This window comes from Mytilus galloprovincialis, chromosome 5 (genome assembly GCF_965363235.1).
Source record: "Mytilus galloprovincialis chromosome 5, xbMytGall1.hap1.1, whole genome shotgun sequence".
In the NCBI taxonomy this organism is placed as follows: domain Eukaryota; kingdom Metazoa; phylum Mollusca; class Bivalvia; order Mytilida; family Mytilidae; genus Mytilus; species Mytilus galloprovincialis.
In genome coordinates, this window is record NC_134842.1 from 59,133,504 (window position 1) to 59,154,955 (window position 21,452).

Consider the following 21,452-nt stretch of genomic DNA (forward strand, 5'->3'; position numbering starts at 1 on the left):
GTACCGTCACGTTAGATGCTTAGATCCCAAATTACTGTAATAGTTACTGCTGGTTTTGATAATTGAGGAGGAAAGGCCTCATGATTTTACGAACAAGAGTCATTATACACTCAAGAAGAGTCCAACTCTGTATTGAAAGAGGAAAAGAAGAAGAATGATCAATCATTGCCTGAAATTGATGCTTGATGAAGGTTATATATATATTCAAATTCAGGTCAGTAGAACCAGAAGTCTGGTTTAATCATTTTTCAGATTTGAATAAATCTCCAATTAGTGAGACAAGAATTAAAGAAATTAACTCTAAAATAGAAAATATGGAAAAAAAATAAAACTTTTTGTGAATTAGATTATAGATTCTCTACTAAAGAAATATTTAAATCAATATCTAAACTCAAAAGTGGTTTAAAGCCTCAGGTCTGGATGGTATACCTAACGAGATGCTAAAGGCAGGAAGTTTAGTTCTAAATCCTTTAATTCAGAAACTGTTTAATCATGTTTTTTCATCTGGTATTTATCCAATGCAATGGTCATCAGTCTATTTATCTGCTGTTTTTAAGTCTGGTGATCCAAGTAAACCAGATAATTATCGTGGCATTGCCATTAACTCTTGTGTTGGTAAATTGTTTAACTCTGTTTTGAATAACAGACTAGATAAATTTTTGGTAAAAGAATCAGTGGTTAATCCATGTCAAATTGGATTTTCAAAAAAAATGTAGACCATCTGATCATGTTTTTGTTTTAAAAACCATTATCGATAAATATATAAGTAAAAGGGGGGGTAAACTATTTGCCTGTTTTGTAGATTTTAAACAGGCTTTTGATAAAGTGATCCATAAGGGTATCAGAAATAAGCTTTTAACGAACAATATTACTGGAAAGTTTTATTCTATCATTAAAGATATGTATAATAAAAGTGACCTCTGTGTTAAAATTGATTTAATGAAATGACTCCATGTTTTAAATCATTTATAGGGGTTAGACAAGGTGATATTTTAAGCCCAAATATTTTTAAAATATTTATTAATGATCTACCTGACAAGTTTTTATCTTGTCCTGATCCAGTAAATATTAATAACCGTAGAGTAGATTGTCTTATGTATGCTGATGATGTAGTAATTTTTTCAGAAACACAGGAAGGCTTGCAAAAGAGAATTAATATGTTACATGAATATTGTTTAGAATGGTGTTTTGATGTAAATTTAAAAAAGACAAAAAGTATAATTTTTAACAAGCCAGGAAAATTTTTAAAATGCTGTTTACATTTTGGAGGTAAAGAGATTGAAAGTGCAAAATTATATAGATATCTTGGAATCACATTTACTTCTAGTGGTATATTTAAGCAGTGTAAAGATGAATTATACAACAAATCTTTAAAAGCTTGTTTTAAGCTACAGAGATGCTTGTCATCATCTAACCCTAGTATTGCCACTTTTTTCATCTTTATGATCATACAATTAAACCCATACTATTATATGGCAGTGAAATATTGGGAATGTTTAGAACGGATTCAGCTGCTTGTAAAAAAGATAATGATTATATATTAGAAAAAGTCTTTGGTCAGGATTTTTCTGAAAAAGCTCATACCAAATTTATGAAATATATTCTTGGTGTAAACAGAAAGTCAAGTAATATTGCTGTAATATCAGAGCTTGGTATATTTCCTATGTATTTAATTTATTTTACTATAATTTTATCAATGTTAAAATATTGTCATAGACTGGAACATTTTAAAGAAGGATTACTATTTGATGCTTTTATATGTTGTAAACAGTTACATAGCTCTAATGTACGGAAGCCGTAAGGGGACACACAAAACATTAGAAAATATTTTTTTTAATTCGAGATCACGATAAAACATTACCGTTTTACCGAGATCTCGATAAAAAATATATCGTTATCTCGATAAAACGAAATTGTTATATCGAGATCTCGATAAAAAATATATCGTTATCTCGATAAAACGAAACTGTTATATCGAGATCTCGAATTATTAAATCGTTATCTCGGTTAAATATATCGAGATCTCGATAAAAAATATTACGGAAGCGTATATTACCCTCGTTTTAATACTTATAATCCAAGATGGCGATATAACTTTTAGCGAGAAAATGCTTTATTTCTCATTACTGCGATTTATTTTTTTCGACAAAATGCCTAACAAAACGAAATTGTTATATCGAGATCTCGATAAAAAATATATCGTTATCTCGATAAAACGAAACTGTTATATCGAGATCTCGGATTATTAAATCGTTATCTCGGTTAAATATATCGAGATCTCGATAAAAAATATTACGGAAGCGTATATTACCCTCGTTTTAATACTTATAATCCAAGATGGCGATATAACTTTTAGCGAGAAAATGCTTTATTTCTCATTACTGCGATTTATTTTTTTCGACAAAATGCCTAACAAGGCATTTAGGCGCTTTGTTTTTATCGCCTTAAAAATAAATCGTTTTAAATAACGCGACATATTATCAAAACGAGAAAAAAAATTACGATTAATTTATAAGTCAATAAAAATATCATGCAATAATAATAAATTGCCTTTTTTTTCTTATTACTGCGATTTATTTTTTTCGACAAAATGCCTAACAAGGCATTTAGCCGATTTGTTTTTTATCGCCATAAAAATAAATCGTTTTAAATAACGCGACAAATTATCAAAACGAGAAAACATTTTAAGATTAATTCATAAGTCAATAAAAATATCATGCAATAATAATAAATTGCCTTTTTTTCTTCGATATATTGTTTTATAAAGCAACAAATTGTTTTAAATTTAAGGCGAGCAACGGGAAAGTTTTCAGCTAAATCGAGATAAATATGGCACGATTTTAACCTTTTCATTTTGATTTTGGAAGGACCAGGTCGCCATCACATTTGGGCATTTTATTTCAAGCAAATGGAGGTAAGATAAGAAACAATTTATTAAATGAAATCTCGCCGCGATATAGCCTTGTTGTGCTCATGTGGCGTTAAACAAACAACAATCAATCAATCAATCAATCTTTAAGTTATTGTTGTAAAAAAACTTCTATAAAAAGGCTTTTACACGTGTCTGCCGTAGTATACACACGTTAGGGGAATTAAGTTTTTGGTGCATAAAAAACCCAACCCTTTTTCCCCAGCTGTGAAAGTATAATGGTCGCTTTAAAAAATAATCAGGTTTGACTATAAATTAACATAGGGTGTCACGAAATTTACGTTGAAGAGAGCCAGTCGAGTTCTAATTTTTTTAATTCACAGTTGCGGCAAAATAAGATCCTTTGATGTTTTAACTCTGAGACACCACAAATTCATTTGAACTATATAGACCCCCTCCCCCCTATATAAAGTTCCAATGACTGTTCTTGTGACTATTGTTAACTTACTTTGAAGTTTTCAGTGAGAAAAAAAATCTCGTGCAGTACTAAAAAAATGACGGGGCAGATTAATTATTGTTCGGTTAATATAAAAAAGAAGATGTGGTGTAATTGCCAATGAGACAACTCTTCACAAGAGACCAAATGACACAGAAATTAACAACTATAATAGGTCACCGTACGACCTTTAACAATGATCAAAGCCCATACCGCAATGTTTTTGTATGTGCAATACACAGTACAAAGACGACAAATTTTATCAGTGTTTCGGCTGTTTTCTGTTCTTTAGTCAGGTTGTTGTCTCTTTGACACATTCCCAATTTCCATTCTCAGATTAAGTAAACAAAAATTTCCCTCTATGATATATATAAAAAAGAAGATTTGGTGTAATTGCCAATGAGACAACTCTAAACAAGAGACCAAATGACACAGAAATTAACAACTATAGGTAACCGTACGGCCTTCAACAATGAGCAAAGCCCATACCGCATAGTCAGCTATAAAAGGCCCCGAAATAACAAATGTAAAACAATTCAAACGAGAAAACTAACGGCCAAATTAATGTACAAATAAATGAACGAAAAACAAATACATGTAACACAGCAACAAACGACAACCACTGAATTACAGGCTCCTGACTTGGGACAGGCACATACATACATAATGTGGCGGGGTTAAACATGTTAGCGGGATCCCAACCCTCCCCCTAACCTGGGACAGTGGTGAAACAGTACAACATAAGAACGAAAGAACATGACACATAAATTACCAATTATAGGTCACCGTACGCGTACGGTACAAAACCAATACCGCATAGTCAGCTATAAAAGGCCCTAAATGACAAATGTAACACAATGAACAAAACATAAATATGTAACACAACAACAAACGACAACCACTGAATTACAGGCTCCTGACTTAGGACAGGCACATACATACATTATGTGGCGGGGTTAAACATGTTAGCGGGATCCCAACCCTCCCCCTAACCTTGGACAGTGGTGTAACAGTACAACATATAGGAACGAACTATAAAAATCAGTTGAAAAAGGCTTAACACATCAGATGGATAGAAATACATCTAACAAAAACAGAGTGGCTCAGCACTTATACATCCCAACAACAAAAAGACTATTGGGGAATATTGTCCCTTGTACACTCACAAGCTCGTGCAATAATATTAAATTCTACTCCGGACAATTCCCCAATATTCATACAATAACCCTACATAATATAGGATTCGTTTTCTGAGACAAGTGCCTGTGCCGCCATATATACATGTCTGGATCACAGGGGCCGGTAACATACTGTTTGAAAAAAAAATGTTTACACTGATATGTAATAATACGTATTATTATACTTTACTATAGTAACCACTATAATAAAATAACCTTCACAAATAACCCCTCTTTCCCGCTGGTAACTGCGCATAGGCAGAATAACTGTTAGGGAATATGCACGTTGTCAAAATAACCCCATATTTCCCGCGGGCAACTGCGCTTATGCAAAATAACTGTGTGGGAATGAGCGCGTAGGCAAAATAACTCATTTGGTGGCAATTTGCACGACGTCTTTCAAATAACAACTTAACGTTCAGTTCAGTATAATAATACAGTTATGGCCTTTATAAAAGTTAATATCCAAAATTATTAAATCTCGAAAAAGATTATTTTCCCTCGGTCCTACGGACCTCGAGGAAAATAACTCTTTTCTCGATTTAATAATTTTGGATATTAAAACTTTTGATGAAGGCCATAATTGTATATTATTACATATCAGTGTAATTTTTTTTTCAAACAGTATGTTACCGGCCCCTATGATATGGATCATGTGGATGATCGTACCTGGGGACAGTCAATACAGATCGTTTCATTCCCCTTTCACCGAATATTCCTCTGTGAGTTCCATCAAATGCGCTACAGTAGATATGTATAATCAGGTATATTTTAGTTACTATAAAAATAACAAAATAAATAACATATGTATATAAATTGAATATCCGAATATTTTGTTTTGTGAAGGGGGGCGCACAAGAGAATATATATATATATATATATATATATATATATATATATAGTAGTATGATTTCTGTCTTTGGGGGCCACGGGGGGTAACTTCGATTTTATTTGGTAGGAGTGTGCCATTTTTGCCATTAAAAACTGTACCCATTCTTATATAGCATACACTGAAATTGGGAAAAAACGAATGTAAGGAAAAAAATCACAGGAAAAAAGTCACATACAAAAAAATCAGGGATAAAAAGTCAGAGGAAAAAAAGTCACAACTTTATTTTGAGATATTTTGTCTGCTTTTTCTTACAAAACTTATTTTATTTAAATTTCTTTTTGATTTTATTAATAAATAAGATGTTGTTCAACTTTGTATTCTTTTGTAAAGGGAAAAATTATCTTAAACTGAATAATTATAGCTCTTTATCATTTAAGCATTATGATAAAGATTGAACTGAATTTTCTGCAATATAAACACTTGAAACTGCTTGAGAGAGGGAATTTATTTGCATCCCAAAAAATACAGAATAAGAAAAAAAGAATCACATGTAAAGAGAATAAATAATAATACATTGTGGCCTTTACATGTAGATGATTTCCAACCTTTTGAAATGAAGAAATACAAAAATTCTATTTCAATCTTTAAACAAAACTTATACACATGTAGACAACTTCAATGGGAAAAAAAACAATTCACCTGTACAGGTAAAGTACTGATGCAGGATAACATTTACACACCTTTTAAATAAATAGATAAAAAATAATGAAACTGATTAGCTTGACCACCAGTCCATGGTTTATGACCCCAATAAATGGCCAACATCCCAGGTTTTATGACCCCTCAAATAAATGGTCACCATTTGATGCGACTATAGCAGATGTTGACCATATACTAAGAGTTTGTTCCAGGTTGTACTCTGGGTTGTACTGTAAGAGGGAGGTAGGGGGTCTCAAGAATTTTTTGGGATGAGTTTTTTATTTTCACTTTTTGCGTGGTGGTTTATTTTTTGTGCACACGACCATTTATTTTCAACCTCATTTAAAACTAATTCCCCTCTTGTCATGCCAGATTATTTTTTTCCTGACAATTGGGCTCAAGTTATTAGGGCCCCGTCAAAGGCGGGTCGCCCTATAGTGATCAGTCCGTCTGTCCGTCGTACCGTCCGTCCGTCCGTCCATAACAAAATCTTGTCCGCTCCATATCTTGAAAACCGTTATTTTTTCAAAGTTTATACTTCACATTTATATTGACCAACACCAGAGGGTGTGTCATAATGTATGTTCAACTTTGTAGGTCAAAGGTCAAGGACAAAAACTTAGGTTTTAGTATAGAACCCCATGTCCTATGGGAAAGATCCTGTCCGCTCCATATCTCAAGAACTGTTATGATTTCAAAATTATACTTCACATGTATATTGACCAATACCAGAGAGTGTGTCATAATGTATGTTCAACTGTGTAGGTCAAAGGTCAAGGTCAAATACTTAGGTTTTGGTATAGAACCCCATGTCCTATGGGAAAGATCCTGTCCGCTCCATATCTTGAGAACCATTATGATTTCAAAGTTTATACTTAACATGTATATTAACCAACACAAGAGTTGTGTCATAATGTTTGTTCAAATTTGTAGGTCAACGGTCAAGGTCAAAAATTTAGATTTTATTATGGAACCCCATGACCTATGGGAAAGATCCTGTCCGCTCCATACCTTGAGAACCATTAGGATAAGTTTGTACTTGACATGTTTATTAAGCAACAATTTTGTAGGTCAAAGGTCAAGGTAAAACACTTACAGTTGGGAATCCCATGTCCTATGGTAAAGATTGTGTCTGTTATTGACAGCGGGCCCACAGTGATGGCTCCCAATGGCCATCTCACTGATATCTAGTTATTTTCAGCTTTTTTCAGGACAAGTTATTTATTATTCAAAATCCTCCTGGCCCTCAACATGGTCGTCCCCTTAAATAGTGTTTGAAGGTAGAATTTGCTAGATATTTTAATTTTTCTAATTTTGCCTTTTATAAAGAACTTCTAATATGAAGCCTACATACTTTTAAGCATTTTATCAAATTACTTTGAACTCATTTTCAACTTAGTAAAAAAGCTTGAAAAGTTGTATCCCTGTGTTTAAAAGTAATAAAAACTTTTTAAATGCATTTTTAGCTCACCTAGCCTAAAAGGCCATGTGAGCTTATGCCATCACTTGGCGTCGTCTGTCATCCGTTGTCCGTCGTCGTAAACTATTTCAAAGATCTTGGATCTTCTCTGAATCGCATTTATCCATACTCATAGTTGACTAAAGACTATATTATCATACAAAAATCACGTTTCTATACATAGAAGTCCATACATAAAGTATACCTGAGTTTGATTGCATTTTTTTAAGGACACAGAGAAGACAAAAATACCGTTAAAGATTTTTACGCATGACAGGAGGATAAGAAAAGGTGTATTTGCCTCTTCATTTGCAGATATGGTCAATAAATGTAAGTTTATACTGCTATGGTTTGAATTTGAATAGTAATAATAAACAAAACAAGAAGCTGGACATCCAGGGTGATGTATTGCCATCAACTTTGTCCTCTGTCCAACTGTCTCATCTGTTGCAAATTTTCCTTTAAAGAATTCTTCTTTTGTGAAACCTCTGAGTCCATTAAAAATACCTAAATGTAAAAATGCCCTACCCTACTAGTGAGGCTACCTAGCTAGAAAATAGCTGCCTACTCAAAATCTTTTATTGTCCTGATGTGAAAAAGTACACAATGCTTATTACCATTAAACACAGATCAGGTTCGAAATTGGAGAGTGTCACTTTAACTGTTACTGAGTTATGCCCCTTTTTAACATAAAAATTGCTAAATCTGTGGTTTCCAATCTCTAACGTTCTGTAGTTTGCCTCAACCAAATATTATGAAACTTACATACAATGCTTATTACCATAATACACAGATCAAGTAGTGCCACTTCTATCGTTCTTGGGTTATACCCACTTATAAACATAAAAATAGCTATAACTTTTAAGTTTCCGATCTCTAACTTAAGTTTGCTTCAATCAAATATTATGAAACTTATACACAATACTCATTATCATAACACACAGATAAACACACAGATAAAGTTCCAAATATGTGAGTGTCAAATTTACTGGTTGGTTAGTTATGCCCCTTTATAAACATAAAAAAAACAAAAACAAATATATTTACATGTGGGGGCATCTGTGGCCAATGGACACATTCTTCCATTTTTTACAACTCTGTTAGAAAGAAAAAGGACACAATATATATAAAGATTGTCTTAAATTCTAATGAAACAATTATCAAAATCCATCTAGGATAAAGATTGTTCATGAAGTAAGTAAATTGGTAGGAGCAACACAGGTCCTGTAGCAGTCTGTCAAAATTAAATTACTAAATATTAAATGAGCATGTCATTTGTTTAATTTTTGGAATTGGGATCATTTGCTGTAATTTACATAATATAATCACATTTATATGAATAAAGTCATTTCTTTTTAGGTAAGGAAAAGTTTACTATTGCAGAGGGCAACCATATAACATTTGTTCTAAATGAAGATGGTGTGGAAATAGATGACGAATTTTTTTCAACTCTCACACCAAACACAATCCTCATGATTTTGAACGAGGGTGAAACATGGAACAAGCAGTTTGGTATGATTTTTAAGTTTTGTTGTAAATTTGCATCAAGATGGTTAAAAGGTTCAAAATGGATGTTATAATTGCTTCCAATGTGCTTAATTATAGCATGGAGTTGTTGTAAAGATGAACAAACACTAAAAGCATCCAATTCTTTATTTTGTACGACCATAAACAAATGTCCTTAGCATTGTTTATAGACTTAGGGGATAACATTATTGTATTGTATTTTAACATCAATTCTCTATAAGAATCAACCAACAGGTGGCCACCAAAAAAAATTGAGAAAACTTGAAAATGTATTTTTCCATGCAATATAGTTGTGTTATCACTAGAAATAAAGAAGAAAATTTGATTCTATCATGATTTCTTTGTTGTTGCTAGGGACAAATTTTACCTTAGCAACCAGCTAAAAAATTTTACTCAAAACTGATATTCTAAATATGGTCAAACTATTTTTTAATTGCAATTAAGGTTAAAAACAGATAATCAGTGATGAACAACATGGTATTATTCGTAATAAAACATACAGATACTTTGATATTTGTGAAATCTTAACTAAGTATACATGACACAAAGTCAGGTCTAAACCGATAAGTTTAATTTGGCCGAAAATGGGCATGTTTTGACCCTTAAATATTTTTTTGCAGAAATGTAGACCATAAAGGACTTTAACTTCATTTGGAATCACCTTTTATTTACACATTTATTTAGAAAAATATTGCTAAAAAAGGTATCACAACCCCCCTTTTTCACACAAACATGATGTTATTATTAACACACTGTTTCACAGAGATCTGTAATTCACCAAATATTACTTCATGCTACTAACATTAATGAATTAATGGTTTAATTGTTGCATTAGTATGGGACTCTGGCCTAAGACAATGATATATTGCTAAATTTTAAAGGGCAGGCGGGCCAATGGTCGCCCTTAAAAGACCAGTATGTCCATCCTTGCCTATGTCCATAACACATCATGTCCACACGTATAATTACAAATTTTATACATTGCATATATATTTATTTCCACTAGAAAATGTTTTTTAATGTATGTACAACTCTGTGGATCAAAGGTGAAGGTCTAAAACTTCGATCAGATAAGAAGAATGAAACTAAATTACTGCATTTATGTTGCGATTAAACGTCGAGGGTTTTCATTAATGTCCATTTTCAGATTTTTAGTTTATTACCGTTATTTGTAAACATAAAATTTGTAATCAATTCTAATAGGTATTGATTGCGTTTTTAAGAATGTGATAGGGGGTAACCTGGTATATCCAGCTTAAAAATGAGCCCCAAATACCCTATGTTACAATTAAACTTTGGGGTATTTAAAAAATTTCAAGTTTTAAGCAATTTTGGTTAAAAAATATACTTTTACCTCCAAAATAACAAAAAATGACTACCAAGATTAGTGTAGCAATTTTAGTATATATATGATAGTGGGCAATTTCAGCTGTAAAATGAGCCAAAAAAACATTATGTTGCAATTAAACTTAGAGGAATTTCATAAATTTCCGGTTTTCAGCGATTTTGGGTGAAAAACCAGACTTTTACCCCAAAAATAACCAAAATAAAAGACAACTTGGCTAAATGGGGATTTTTACTATGTGATAGTAGGCACTGCCATCTTAAAAAAAAGCCCAAAATACATTATGTTGCCATTTTTTCTTTGTTCGGTCAGCTTTGGCATAAATTGACAGGACAGAAAGGATTGTTTTTGCCTGTAGGGCGTTATTAATAAGCACCATGTAGTTGGTTTCAGGGGTATTTACCCAAAAAAATGTTTTGGTGAATTTGATAAGAAAACAACCTTTTCTTCATTTTTCATAATGATATTTGAGGGGAATTCTGCATTTGCAGTTAATCCCATATTCAAAATTATCAAAATTATCAAAATTCAACTATTTCTTCAGTTAGAAAAATATAGAGAACGGGCCTTAAATCTTATAATTAGACAGAAAATTTTATCAAATATGGTTTTAAGGATATATTACACCAATATTATCCACAACCCAACTTCTGTCGAGGAATTTCTTGTTTGTTTTAATTGTCTGATTTTATTCCTCAAATAGGTCAATTACTAGAATATATGCAAAAATACCTTTGAAACCAAGGAAAGTCTTGTTACCATGGCAACGAGACCACAGGGATGAAAATTTTGGTCAGATTCATGACCTTATTTATGGTTGAATACTTTAATTTGAACCCAAAAAGTATAATAATGAAAAAAAAAATGTGGCCAACATTTTTCATATTTGGGTGATTCTTACAGAGAATTATAAGATGTTTAAAAGCTCTGACAGCATCAATTGGGATTGGGAGTTTACTGGCAACATGTTAGCAGAGACATCCCCAATTGATGCCGTCGAGCATTAAAATACAATATTGTTATCTCCATTCTAATGAAACTGACAGAAATTAGCAATGTTAAATCAAACACTAAAAACTGTCAAATGCCGTCTGCACTTGCGTGACGTTTTCATAGCATCAATTTGACACTTTCTCATAATCTTTATTTTTTTTTGGGGGGGGGGGGGGGGCAGCATGACATTAATGTTGGACGATATAATACGTTAAAGACCCCTGCATATACAGGTATATGTTTAAAAAACTGTTTTATCCTTATGCTACAATTAAAGCTTGTCCATATTTCATAACTTCAACAGATATGTTGCACCAATAATCTGTCAGACTTAATTGAGCTGTGAGAATGTTGTGATTGTCAACTGTGTCACCACACAGATATATATATATATAGATAATAAGATAGAGTGGATAAGTTTATTCTCTAAAACCAAATAACAATTAAAGGAACAGAGAGGTACATACTGACTTTGTGGGAGTCTAAGCAGACAAAATTTTAATTAATATTTATTTTAAGCATTAAAAATGCAACTTTGTACTGATTGATTGAGAAACTCAGTTCATAACTGAAAATGTGTTAAATGTCATTACTGAAGTTGCCAGCTCCTGGGTACAGTTCTTGAAACTAAAAAGATAAAAAAACAAAACACGAACATCTTTGTCCTAAAACACAGTTGATGGGAAACATTCAATTTATTGTAGAATCCAGTGGTAGAGAGCAAGACACATCAGCACCAGGCATGGAATTCTGGTTAGTGAAATATTTTTATACCCCCGCTTAAGGAGTTATTGCCCTTTAAAGAGAATTTTACACAATTTTGTCATCATGTTTGCTAACATTTAAAAATCTTCTGCTCTGAAACAACTTGGCTAAATACTTTGAAACTTTAACTGAATTTTCCTTAGGTTATTGAGTTTATGAACTATATCTGAAGTTTTGCTCATCGACAAACATGGCTGCCATGTCTAAAAAAAGAATATAAGGGTCAAATGCAGTTTTTGTGGCTTGTTAATGATTTAACATGTTTAAGGGAAATTATGCAGTTTTTGGTTATTGTCTAGAATATTGTTATAGATAAAGATATAAACATCAAATATAATCATGATAAAATATTTAAGCAAAAAATTACAGGTGAGCGACTCAGGCTCTTGAGAGCCTCTTGTTTCTTAAAATCCTAAAATATTTCAACAAAGAACCAATTGTAGTGCATTTGAATTAAAAATGTCAAAATATTGACCATTTTGAGCTGCTTTTTGGTTTACAAAATATGTCATTTTTTGCAAATATGGTCATTTTAATAGCCACTATATATTTTGAGAATACTTTTTAGCTCACATCTCCAAAAGAACATGTGATTCTGATGCATGTGGTTGAAATTATTAGTGTGCACCATGATCCGCAGAATTTTATTTATTCATTAAAAGAAGAGATGCTCCAACTAAAGTAACTGTTATACTTAGTTATTGTGATTTGTAATTAAATCACATTTTTAACTCCATTTCGTTTCTATTTCAGTGTCTACCTCAAAAATAATGGGTTTCATTGAACAAGCCAGAGCTTCAAAAAGAAAATGTGTAAGTTCTACTATATACTTCTGTCTGTCAGTCCTGTTCTTGTAATAAGGACATACTATGTAGATGTGCATATTGACAGGAAATTATGATCAAATTTTATTTCTATGAGTTATGCCCCCTTGAACCTTTTACCTCAATATACTACAGTCTGTCAGTCCTGTAATTGTCATCGTAACTCTTCTGAAACTACAATACAGAATTTCATGAACCTTTGTAGATAATAATAAGGACTTACTATGTAGATGTGCATATCGACAGGAAATTATGATTCATTTTTTTTATGATTATGCCCCTTTGAACTTATTGGCTTCAATATACTAGCTACTGCAACAGTTTGTCATGGCAACTTTTCATGAAACCACACAACCGAATTTTATGAAATTTTGTATATAATAAGGACATACTATGTAGGTGTACATATCGACAGAAAAAACAAAGTTTTGTGGAGTATATAGAAATAATTCTGTACAACCATCCTCCCTTCTGCCTGTCCGTCTGTCTATCTGCCTGTCTATCTGTCTGTCTGTCTGTCTGTCTGTCTGTCTGTCTGTCTATATTTCCTAAACGGATGGACCAATATTGATGAAACTTTACACAGTTGTAGTACACAATGTAACAATGTGCTTAAAGTAAAAAATTTCTGGTCGAAATTGTTTTAAGGGAGATAATTAAATTAACTTTGTTTTTATATAGCCATAAATGGCAACAGGTCTTTTAAGCGCAACTACTCCTTAACAGATCTATCAATATTGAAATAACTTTACACTGTTGTTGTATACAACCTGAAGATGTGCATGAAAGAAGATATTTCTTGTCAGATGTTTACAAGGGAGATAATTGCGATTTCTTAGTTTAAATTTCACAGTATTTGGCAATAGGTCTTGTAAGCATGCACAACTCCTCCTAAATAGCTGTAGCAATATTAATGACACTTTACACAGTTGAATACATGACCAGAGAATATGCATATAAAAGGAAGATTTTCTTTGTCTGAAGTATTTAAAGGGAGATAATTGAACTTACTTTATATAGATGTAGTTATATTTATTTCCACACACTACTTAAAATATGCAAAGATAGATTACTCTAATCATTATTAATTTTAAATGTTCTGTCAGTTTAATATAGCTATATGTAAATGTATGCATATTCCCTTTATTTAAAGTCATTAATAGTAGTGACACATTCATTGTGTGTCAGAAATCAATGATGTATTAATTATTTAATCTCAATCCAAATTCAGAGCTGTATCAAGCTTGAATATAGTGTAGTAAATATGCAATAATGGCATGGGGAGTATCCTTAGTGAGTTGACTAACAGTTTTATGCAATACCCGGGTACTCTCATAATGCATAATACTTTCCACACTCATCTGTGTCCACTCTTGTTTTTCTATGAGTTATGACCCTTTGAACTTAGAGTTTTGGCCTAAATATACAACTGCAACAATTTGTAAGTGCAACTCCTCTGAAACCACATAACAGAATTTCATGAAACTTTGAAGTTAATGCGGACATGATATGTTAATGTGCATATCCAGAAAAATTTTATCAGTTGACTTTTGTAGAGTTGTGAGGCTTAGTACTTAGGATTCTTGTGAGATTTTGTTTTTCCAGTTACAATGTAGGCTTGCTTTAAATTATAAATAATATAATGCCTTTGTAAAAAATCTATCTTTTTACATGATTGTTGATTGAATGTTTCATAAATGTTAATACACATTTTTATCCGGATTTTTGAGGAAAATAACGTTATTGATTTTGGGATGTAAGGCATGAGGTAAGGCTGGTTGCAGTGAAATGTTGTCCGTGCATTTACTCATAAACTGTTCAACCAAGTCTTTTGAATTTTAATATGTTGTTACTGACATAATGGAGGTAAAGTTCAATTATGACGATTTTGCTTTTACCGTTAAGGATCGAGTTACAGTTCTTGAAATATTGAAAAAATGGCGTTTCCTGTTGTGTGTGTGTGCATTAACTCTTGAACTGTTCAACCAATGTTTATCTAATTTTAATATGTTGTTACTGATGACTAAATTGAGGTCAAGTTTGATATTGGTGATTGTAACTTTTACCATTTAGGAGTTTTGGTCCTTGTGATATTGATAATTGCCAGGACACAAATACATGTAAAAAATCTGGTTTAGCTGTCATTCTGATAGCTCTTGTTAAGTATAAATTTGCCAGATAAACATTTACCATTACTTTACACAAAACAAAGCTTAAGTACTAAAATTCTGTTAGACTGATATATTTTCCATTTATACTGAGAAAGGTAAGAATGGACAGTATATTGTTAACTCTTCTGCTTTTTAGCTCACTTGACTAAAAGCCAGTGCGAGCTTTTGCCATCATTTAGATTAGAAAACAAATAGTATTCTCTATAACCACTGAGCCAAATGTTTTGAAACTTTAAAGTGATGATCTTTTTCATATCCTTTGCAAAATTTCCTAATTTCAATTCTGTAAAAAAAAAACCAATTGGTCACAAGGGCTAAAAGTAGAACATTGAGGTAAAATTAAGTTTTTTGCTTATAGCTCAATAAAACTGAATCGGATATAGTAAATCTGGCCTAGGTAAAAATGATTGGAAATTGAAGATCGGTCTACTTTGAAATTTTCAGAAAAATCGTATACTAAATGTTTGAGTTATTGTCCCTTTTAAAAATTTAAATTTTGACAAATGTTTGAAGTGTTTTTCTATTATCTGGAAAACCATAGAAGATAGATGAAAGCTATGAAATGCAAAAATGACCAGAAGGATACAATCTATCAACCCACTATCTTTCTACAAATCAGACAACCCATTTAAGAGTTATTGCTCTTGAAATCACATTATTTGAGGCTTTTGGCTTTTATGTCCAAATCTATGGAAGATACATGAAATGTATGATCAACACAAAATTATCTGAAGGAAAAATTTATTTCCCTGCTTTATAATAGAACAATCTGTCAACCCCTTCAGGAGTTGTGCCTCTTGAAATGACATTTTCGTTTAGGTTTTTGGCTTTTATCGCCAAATCCATAGCAGATGAAAGATTGGATATTAAAACAAAAATGATAAGTTCGACAAAATTTTTCTACCTGCCAAATTGGAATTTAACAGTGAATGGCCCTGAACAGCCCTGAAAATAATGTTCAGTTTATCTTAAAAGGTGACATAAGAGCAAATTTACTTCGGATTACCCCCCAGTAGATGTAAAACCTATATCCCATATGTAGTAATGTCACATCATAAGCAGGTAAAAAATCTCTTAATAGTGTCAGTTAGTATTTATCTGAACTAAGTATCTGCACCTTTTGTCAGTATGAATAAGATGGACTAGTTTTACTCTGTTTGTTTTGGTATGAGATTAAAATTTGATAAAGCTAAATTCATGGTATGCCAGATTGCTTGTACTAAATCTACAATTTCTTTCCTGATGGTGTAATGTCCTCTAGCGTAATTATTGGCGGCATCTTCTTTTCCTGTAACCAGTTGCTCTGGGTGGAAAAGTTGACGGTAGGTACCAGTACGAACTGTGCAATGTTCATAATTTAACTTTTCAAACTGTTGTATTATCTATATTGTTTCAGACCAATTTACCAGGAACATCTGCACAGAAACTGCCAAAACCAGATATAGTTAAACTAGGTATCGGTTGGCAGCATTATTCCTATAACACTTCATCTTATCACCAAGTAAGAAGCTCCCGAAATAAGCAGATTCCATCACATGATATCAACCTGGCATATAATAAAGACTACGAAGAAACTCTTCAATGTTTACAAGACATTTTTTTCAAAAATGGCAGAAACTTTAAAGGCAGAATTAGTGAAATGGAGTTGAGGATTGGTAATAGTGCAGGGAGAGAAATCAGTAGGGATGGGTTCACTGCAAAACAATATTTTGAAAGTTGTCAGACACAAAAGAAACGAATCTACTTATTGACAAAAATCAAGGTAAAAAATATATAATTGTCCATCTTTTTAACAGGAATACAACATTGAATTATCACTTAACCATAATCAACGAGTGTTCAGTTTTATAGCAGTATTTGTAATTTTAATTTGCTGCAGAATATTGTCATAGACACATTTCAGAAAATTTATGACAATGTGATTACTACACTAGTTATTGTAAATACAAAATTTAATTATTATGAGCTCACTTCTTGATTCCAAAAACATCTATTTGTAGCTCACCTGAATAAAGATCAGGGTGAGCTGTTGCATGATCATTTGCTTTCAGATTCTGTCCGTTGTAAACTTTACTTTAAAGGTCTTCTTTTCTGAAACCACTTAAGAGATTGCTTTCAAACTCAATACACATCATCTTTAGGTTGGTGTATACTAATTTTGGTAAATTGATTACCACCAACTGTCATCTGACCTTGACCTGATTTCATGGTTCAGTGGTTAAAGTTAATTTTTTGTGTTTTGGTTATTTTTTTCAAATACTGTATGCAATATGTCAACTATTTGTAGTGTAATAATATTTTACAATGTACATGTCAGTCTGGCATATTTTATGTGACCTTGACCTCATTTTATTGTTCATTGCTCAATGTTAAGTTGGTTTTTTTTTGTGTCTGTTTTTTTAATACTATAGGCAATAGGTCAACTATATTTGGTGTATGGAATGATTGTAAGGTTTATATGTGTGTCTGGCAATTATCATCTCACCATGACTTCATTTCATGGTTCCTTGGTCAATCTTAAATTTTTCTGGTTATGTTAGATTCTAAGATACTAAATGCAAAAGGTTAATTATATTTATAGCATGTAAAGTGTTGTAAGGTGCACATGTCTGCCTTGCAGGGTTCATCTGACCTTGGCCTCATTTTCATGGTTTATTGATCAAAGATAAGTTTTCCTGGTAAAGTTAAAATTGTTTCTTGGATGTGAAAAAGTTCAACTATATTTCAAGCATATTTGGTGTATGGACTATGATTGTAGGGTGTATATGTATTTCAAATTTGGTTTATCTGACCTTGACCTCAATTTCTTGGATCATATTTAGTTAATGTGATAGTATATATTTAGGACTATCAACATAATATCAATTAGTAGTAAAGAAGGCAAGACATTTCAGCGTGTGCACTCTTATAACAATTTCCCAAATTTTCGAAATGATTTTGGGAATATCATGACATCTGGTAGAGTAAGAGCCATAATTTTCATTGCAAATTGTTAAGCTAATCATGATTTACAAAGTGATTTAAATGTCAGATTTCTTTTTATTTAAGAAATCTTATTAGGGACTGACTTGATATCTAAATATTTCAAGGCTTGTCACTACTTTTGAGATACACAAAATATATTGCATTGATCATAACATTCTAAACATCCTATCCATGAACATATCCATAAATTTATCAATGAAATGTATGCTCAGATATTCCAGTTACAAAATGATGTTAAACTTGTCAAGAAAATTACATAACTTGTGCAGTTATGCTTAAATATTGATGAATCAGCTGCATTTTTCTCAATCTAAATAATTGAACTAGTGGTATTGAAAAAAAAATCATTTAATCAATAGGCATTTGTATACTTTATGCAAGCAATGTTTGCTGTAAATAAGATGAATATAACTTCCTATTTCTCAAAAAATAACTAGTGTGGCCAAAAGTATTCATCATTTTCAATTTTCACTATCTTTTTCATATATAAAACCATGTTTTTTTAAAAATCTGTTTCAAAGTAATTTCTGCACAGCAATAAACACATTCAATTCATTTCAAGAAATTTATAACAAACATATAGAAGAAAGTTAATGCATATTGTTATCTACTTTTTATCAAGTATCTTCCCTGAAACCATGGAAAACAATATGAAACCAAATTAATCCACAATCACTCCTGCTATACTGGATTTTCCTATCTGAGAGAAGATGTGCTGCATGATTATCCTAAATATGTGTAAAACTCTCAATTTTTATGACTGTAAACTAAGCTATAAGTATACAGATATAACAAATGAATCATGATCATGACAATAAGAGTGAAAAGGCTATGTTTCTTTCATAAAACAAGTAACCACTGAATTACATTTTTTTTTATAAGTTACAGGAAATTAAATTTTTTGGTAAACAAATAATTTGTTGAGAGAAAAATCAAGAATATTTGTTTTCAAACATTTTTTTTTTTTTAAATGTTTATAAAGGAGCGACTTATTTGTGTATCTTTCACTTTTCCCATAGGCTCAGCACATAACAAGTCTAGATTTTTCTATTACTTCTGATTCTGAGGAATCATTGCCAGATCTTGGTTCCCAGTTTACAGAAAACCTACTTTCATCTACCCTGCCTACAGTAACATGTTCCACTCCTTCGAATTCTGCACCACAGTTCACAGCACATGTAACCTCACCTGCAACATCCACACCTATTTCTCAGACAAGCTCTAATATTCTTGTTCATGCAGGTACACCAACAGTAAGTATTTGTTACAATCACAAGAATAAATTCAATGTTTGTATGTTCTGCATCATTGCATGTTGCTTGGTGTTTTTATAGGCCTGTCTTAGACGGAACATATTATGGTATACCGTTGTTCATCATTTAATTTCATATTATGTGTTTTGGATTAATGGGACTTTATCGGACTATAGCTCAAATTCCTTTTAACCTTATATTTCCTCACATTATAATAACACAACATTAGGAATTACAGAAGAAAGCTCCCTTTTGATTTAGAAAAAGCAATTGCCGTGTTGTTTCAGAGTAATTAGAATTTTTAACAATTTGAATTCAGGCAATTTTCCCCATTTTTCACACTTTCTGTAGTGTTTCTAAATTTCCTGATTTCCTTGAAACTTTACATTACTGTTGGGATTGATATAATGAAGCTCCCTTTTGATTTTTTATTATTTATTTGTTGTTCTGGAGTTACAGGACTTAAACAATGTGAATTAAAGGAAATTATTAATGCTGTCTTTTCCAATTTCTATATGCGCAATACAGGTGTATCATGCACTGTAGGCACAGCTGTTTATTTTATTTACCTTATCATATGTAGTTATACACAAAAATAACATGTGTTTCTGTATTCTGTTTTGGTAATAGAAGATACATTTTGGTTGAATGCATTAGAAATGAACAGATAAGGGGAAATAACTCTGTAATTTCAACTTATTTGCTGTCCTTCTAACCAATTTTATAACTTATTTAATTATTATTACCAGACACTTCCAAACAAAAGACTTAACATTTCTAACTCAGGAGGTTATTTACTATAAAATAGTATACTTTTTTTTCATCATGTTTCAATTTTTGAATTATTTGCCTGATTCTTCATAGACTGGCACTTAACATCATTTTTAATCTTATTTTAACAGGTAACCATGCAACTACCTAATACGGCGAGAAAATGTATCATATGTGCTGATCGGGAAATTGATGCCGTCATACAGCCATGTTTCCACAGCCTGTGTCTGGTATGTGGACTACAGATACAAGAACATGGCAGGAAATGCCCAATATGCAGAGGCAACATTGAAAATGTCCGCTCAATATTTTATTGTTAAATTCTAGATATTGGACACAAAACAATGTTTTTGAGAAATAATAATATGTAGTTTAAAGAGACCGGTCAAATTTCTCAAGGCATGGGACCGGTGCAAATTAGCATGGGACATGGACTTTTTAAAAGCAAAATTTCAATGGGACCAAGATTTTTTTCATCTAAGATCTGCATGGGACATTGACTTTTCTTTTATTAAATCAAATTAAAAAAAGTTCTGACTGTAAACTATGTATAATCGACTGCACAGCCACAAGGTTAAGGATAGTTCCACATATTTCTTTGCAAGGAAATGATAATCATGAAAACTCTCCCAATAAAATTCCTGTCTGGTTGAATTTTCAGTTTGCACAAAATTCAGATAGTAATTTTTTTTTAATTTTATAACTTTTTCAAATCAGTTTGGAATTCCATTTACCTTGACAGCTATAATCCCAATTATATACTGTCAAAGTAATTTGGTATTTGGTTTATTGCTGTCAAATCTATTATCATGTTTTAAGAAATAGTAAAAAAAACTTCAATTTTCAGTTCGGATTAAATACAGATGGTCACCTTTAAAAATATCCACAACTTTGTCAAATCAACTTTAATTGTCATAAAACTTGCCTTTTTTCTATATTATATACTGTTCTTACAAATTACAAAGTTATTTGGAATTTGGTTTATTGCTGTCAAACCTATAATGTTTTAAGAAATAGGTAAAAAAAAGCTATAAATTTCAGTTCGGATTAAATACAGATGGTCACCTTTAAAAATTTCCATAACTATTTCAAATCAACACTGATCGTCTTAAAACTTGATACTGTTCTTACAAATTACAAAGTTATTTGCTTACATACTGTCAAATCTACAATATTGTAATAAATAGTTAAAAAAGCAAAAATATTAACTTCAAGTACCAACTAAATATAGATGTCACCTTTAAATATTTTTATAACTTTTTTAAATCAACTTTGATTTTCAACA

The 21,452-nt window shown here is 31.7% G+C and overlaps 1 protein-coding gene and 1 long non-coding RNA gene across 3 annotated transcripts; both read left to right on the forward strand.

Moving 5' to 3' along the window:
* Nucleotides 1-4,897: 4,897 nt before the first annotated feature.
* Nucleotides 4,898-12,148, forward strand: LOC143076148 (uncharacterized). 2 transcript variants are annotated; one of them, XR_012978544.1, is made up of 4 exons: nucleotides 4,898-5,307; nucleotides 7,764-7,863; nucleotides 8,893-9,045; nucleotides 12,103-12,148. It is a non-coding gene; the product is annotated as an uncharacterized LOC143076148 (long non-coding RNA). The 2 variants fall into 2 exon arrangements; XR_012978543.1 differs by lacking the exon at nucleotides 4,898-5,307 and having other exon boundaries at nucleotides 5,831-7,863.
* Nucleotides 12,149-12,917: 769 nt separating this feature from the next.
* On the forward strand, nucleotides 12,918-21,180 carry LOC143076149 (uncharacterized). Its single transcript, XM_076251822.1, has 4 exons — nucleotides 12,918-12,975; nucleotides 16,555-16,920; nucleotides 19,163-19,396; nucleotides 20,299-21,180. Exons 1-4 carry the CDS (start codon nucleotides 12,934-12,936, stop codon nucleotides 20,485-20,487), a joined length of 831 nt encoding a protein of 276 aa, XP_076107937.1. The 5' UTR covers nucleotides 12,918-12,933; the 3' UTR covers nucleotides 20,488-21,180.
* The last annotated feature ends 272 nt before the right edge of the window (nucleotides 21,181-21,452 follow it).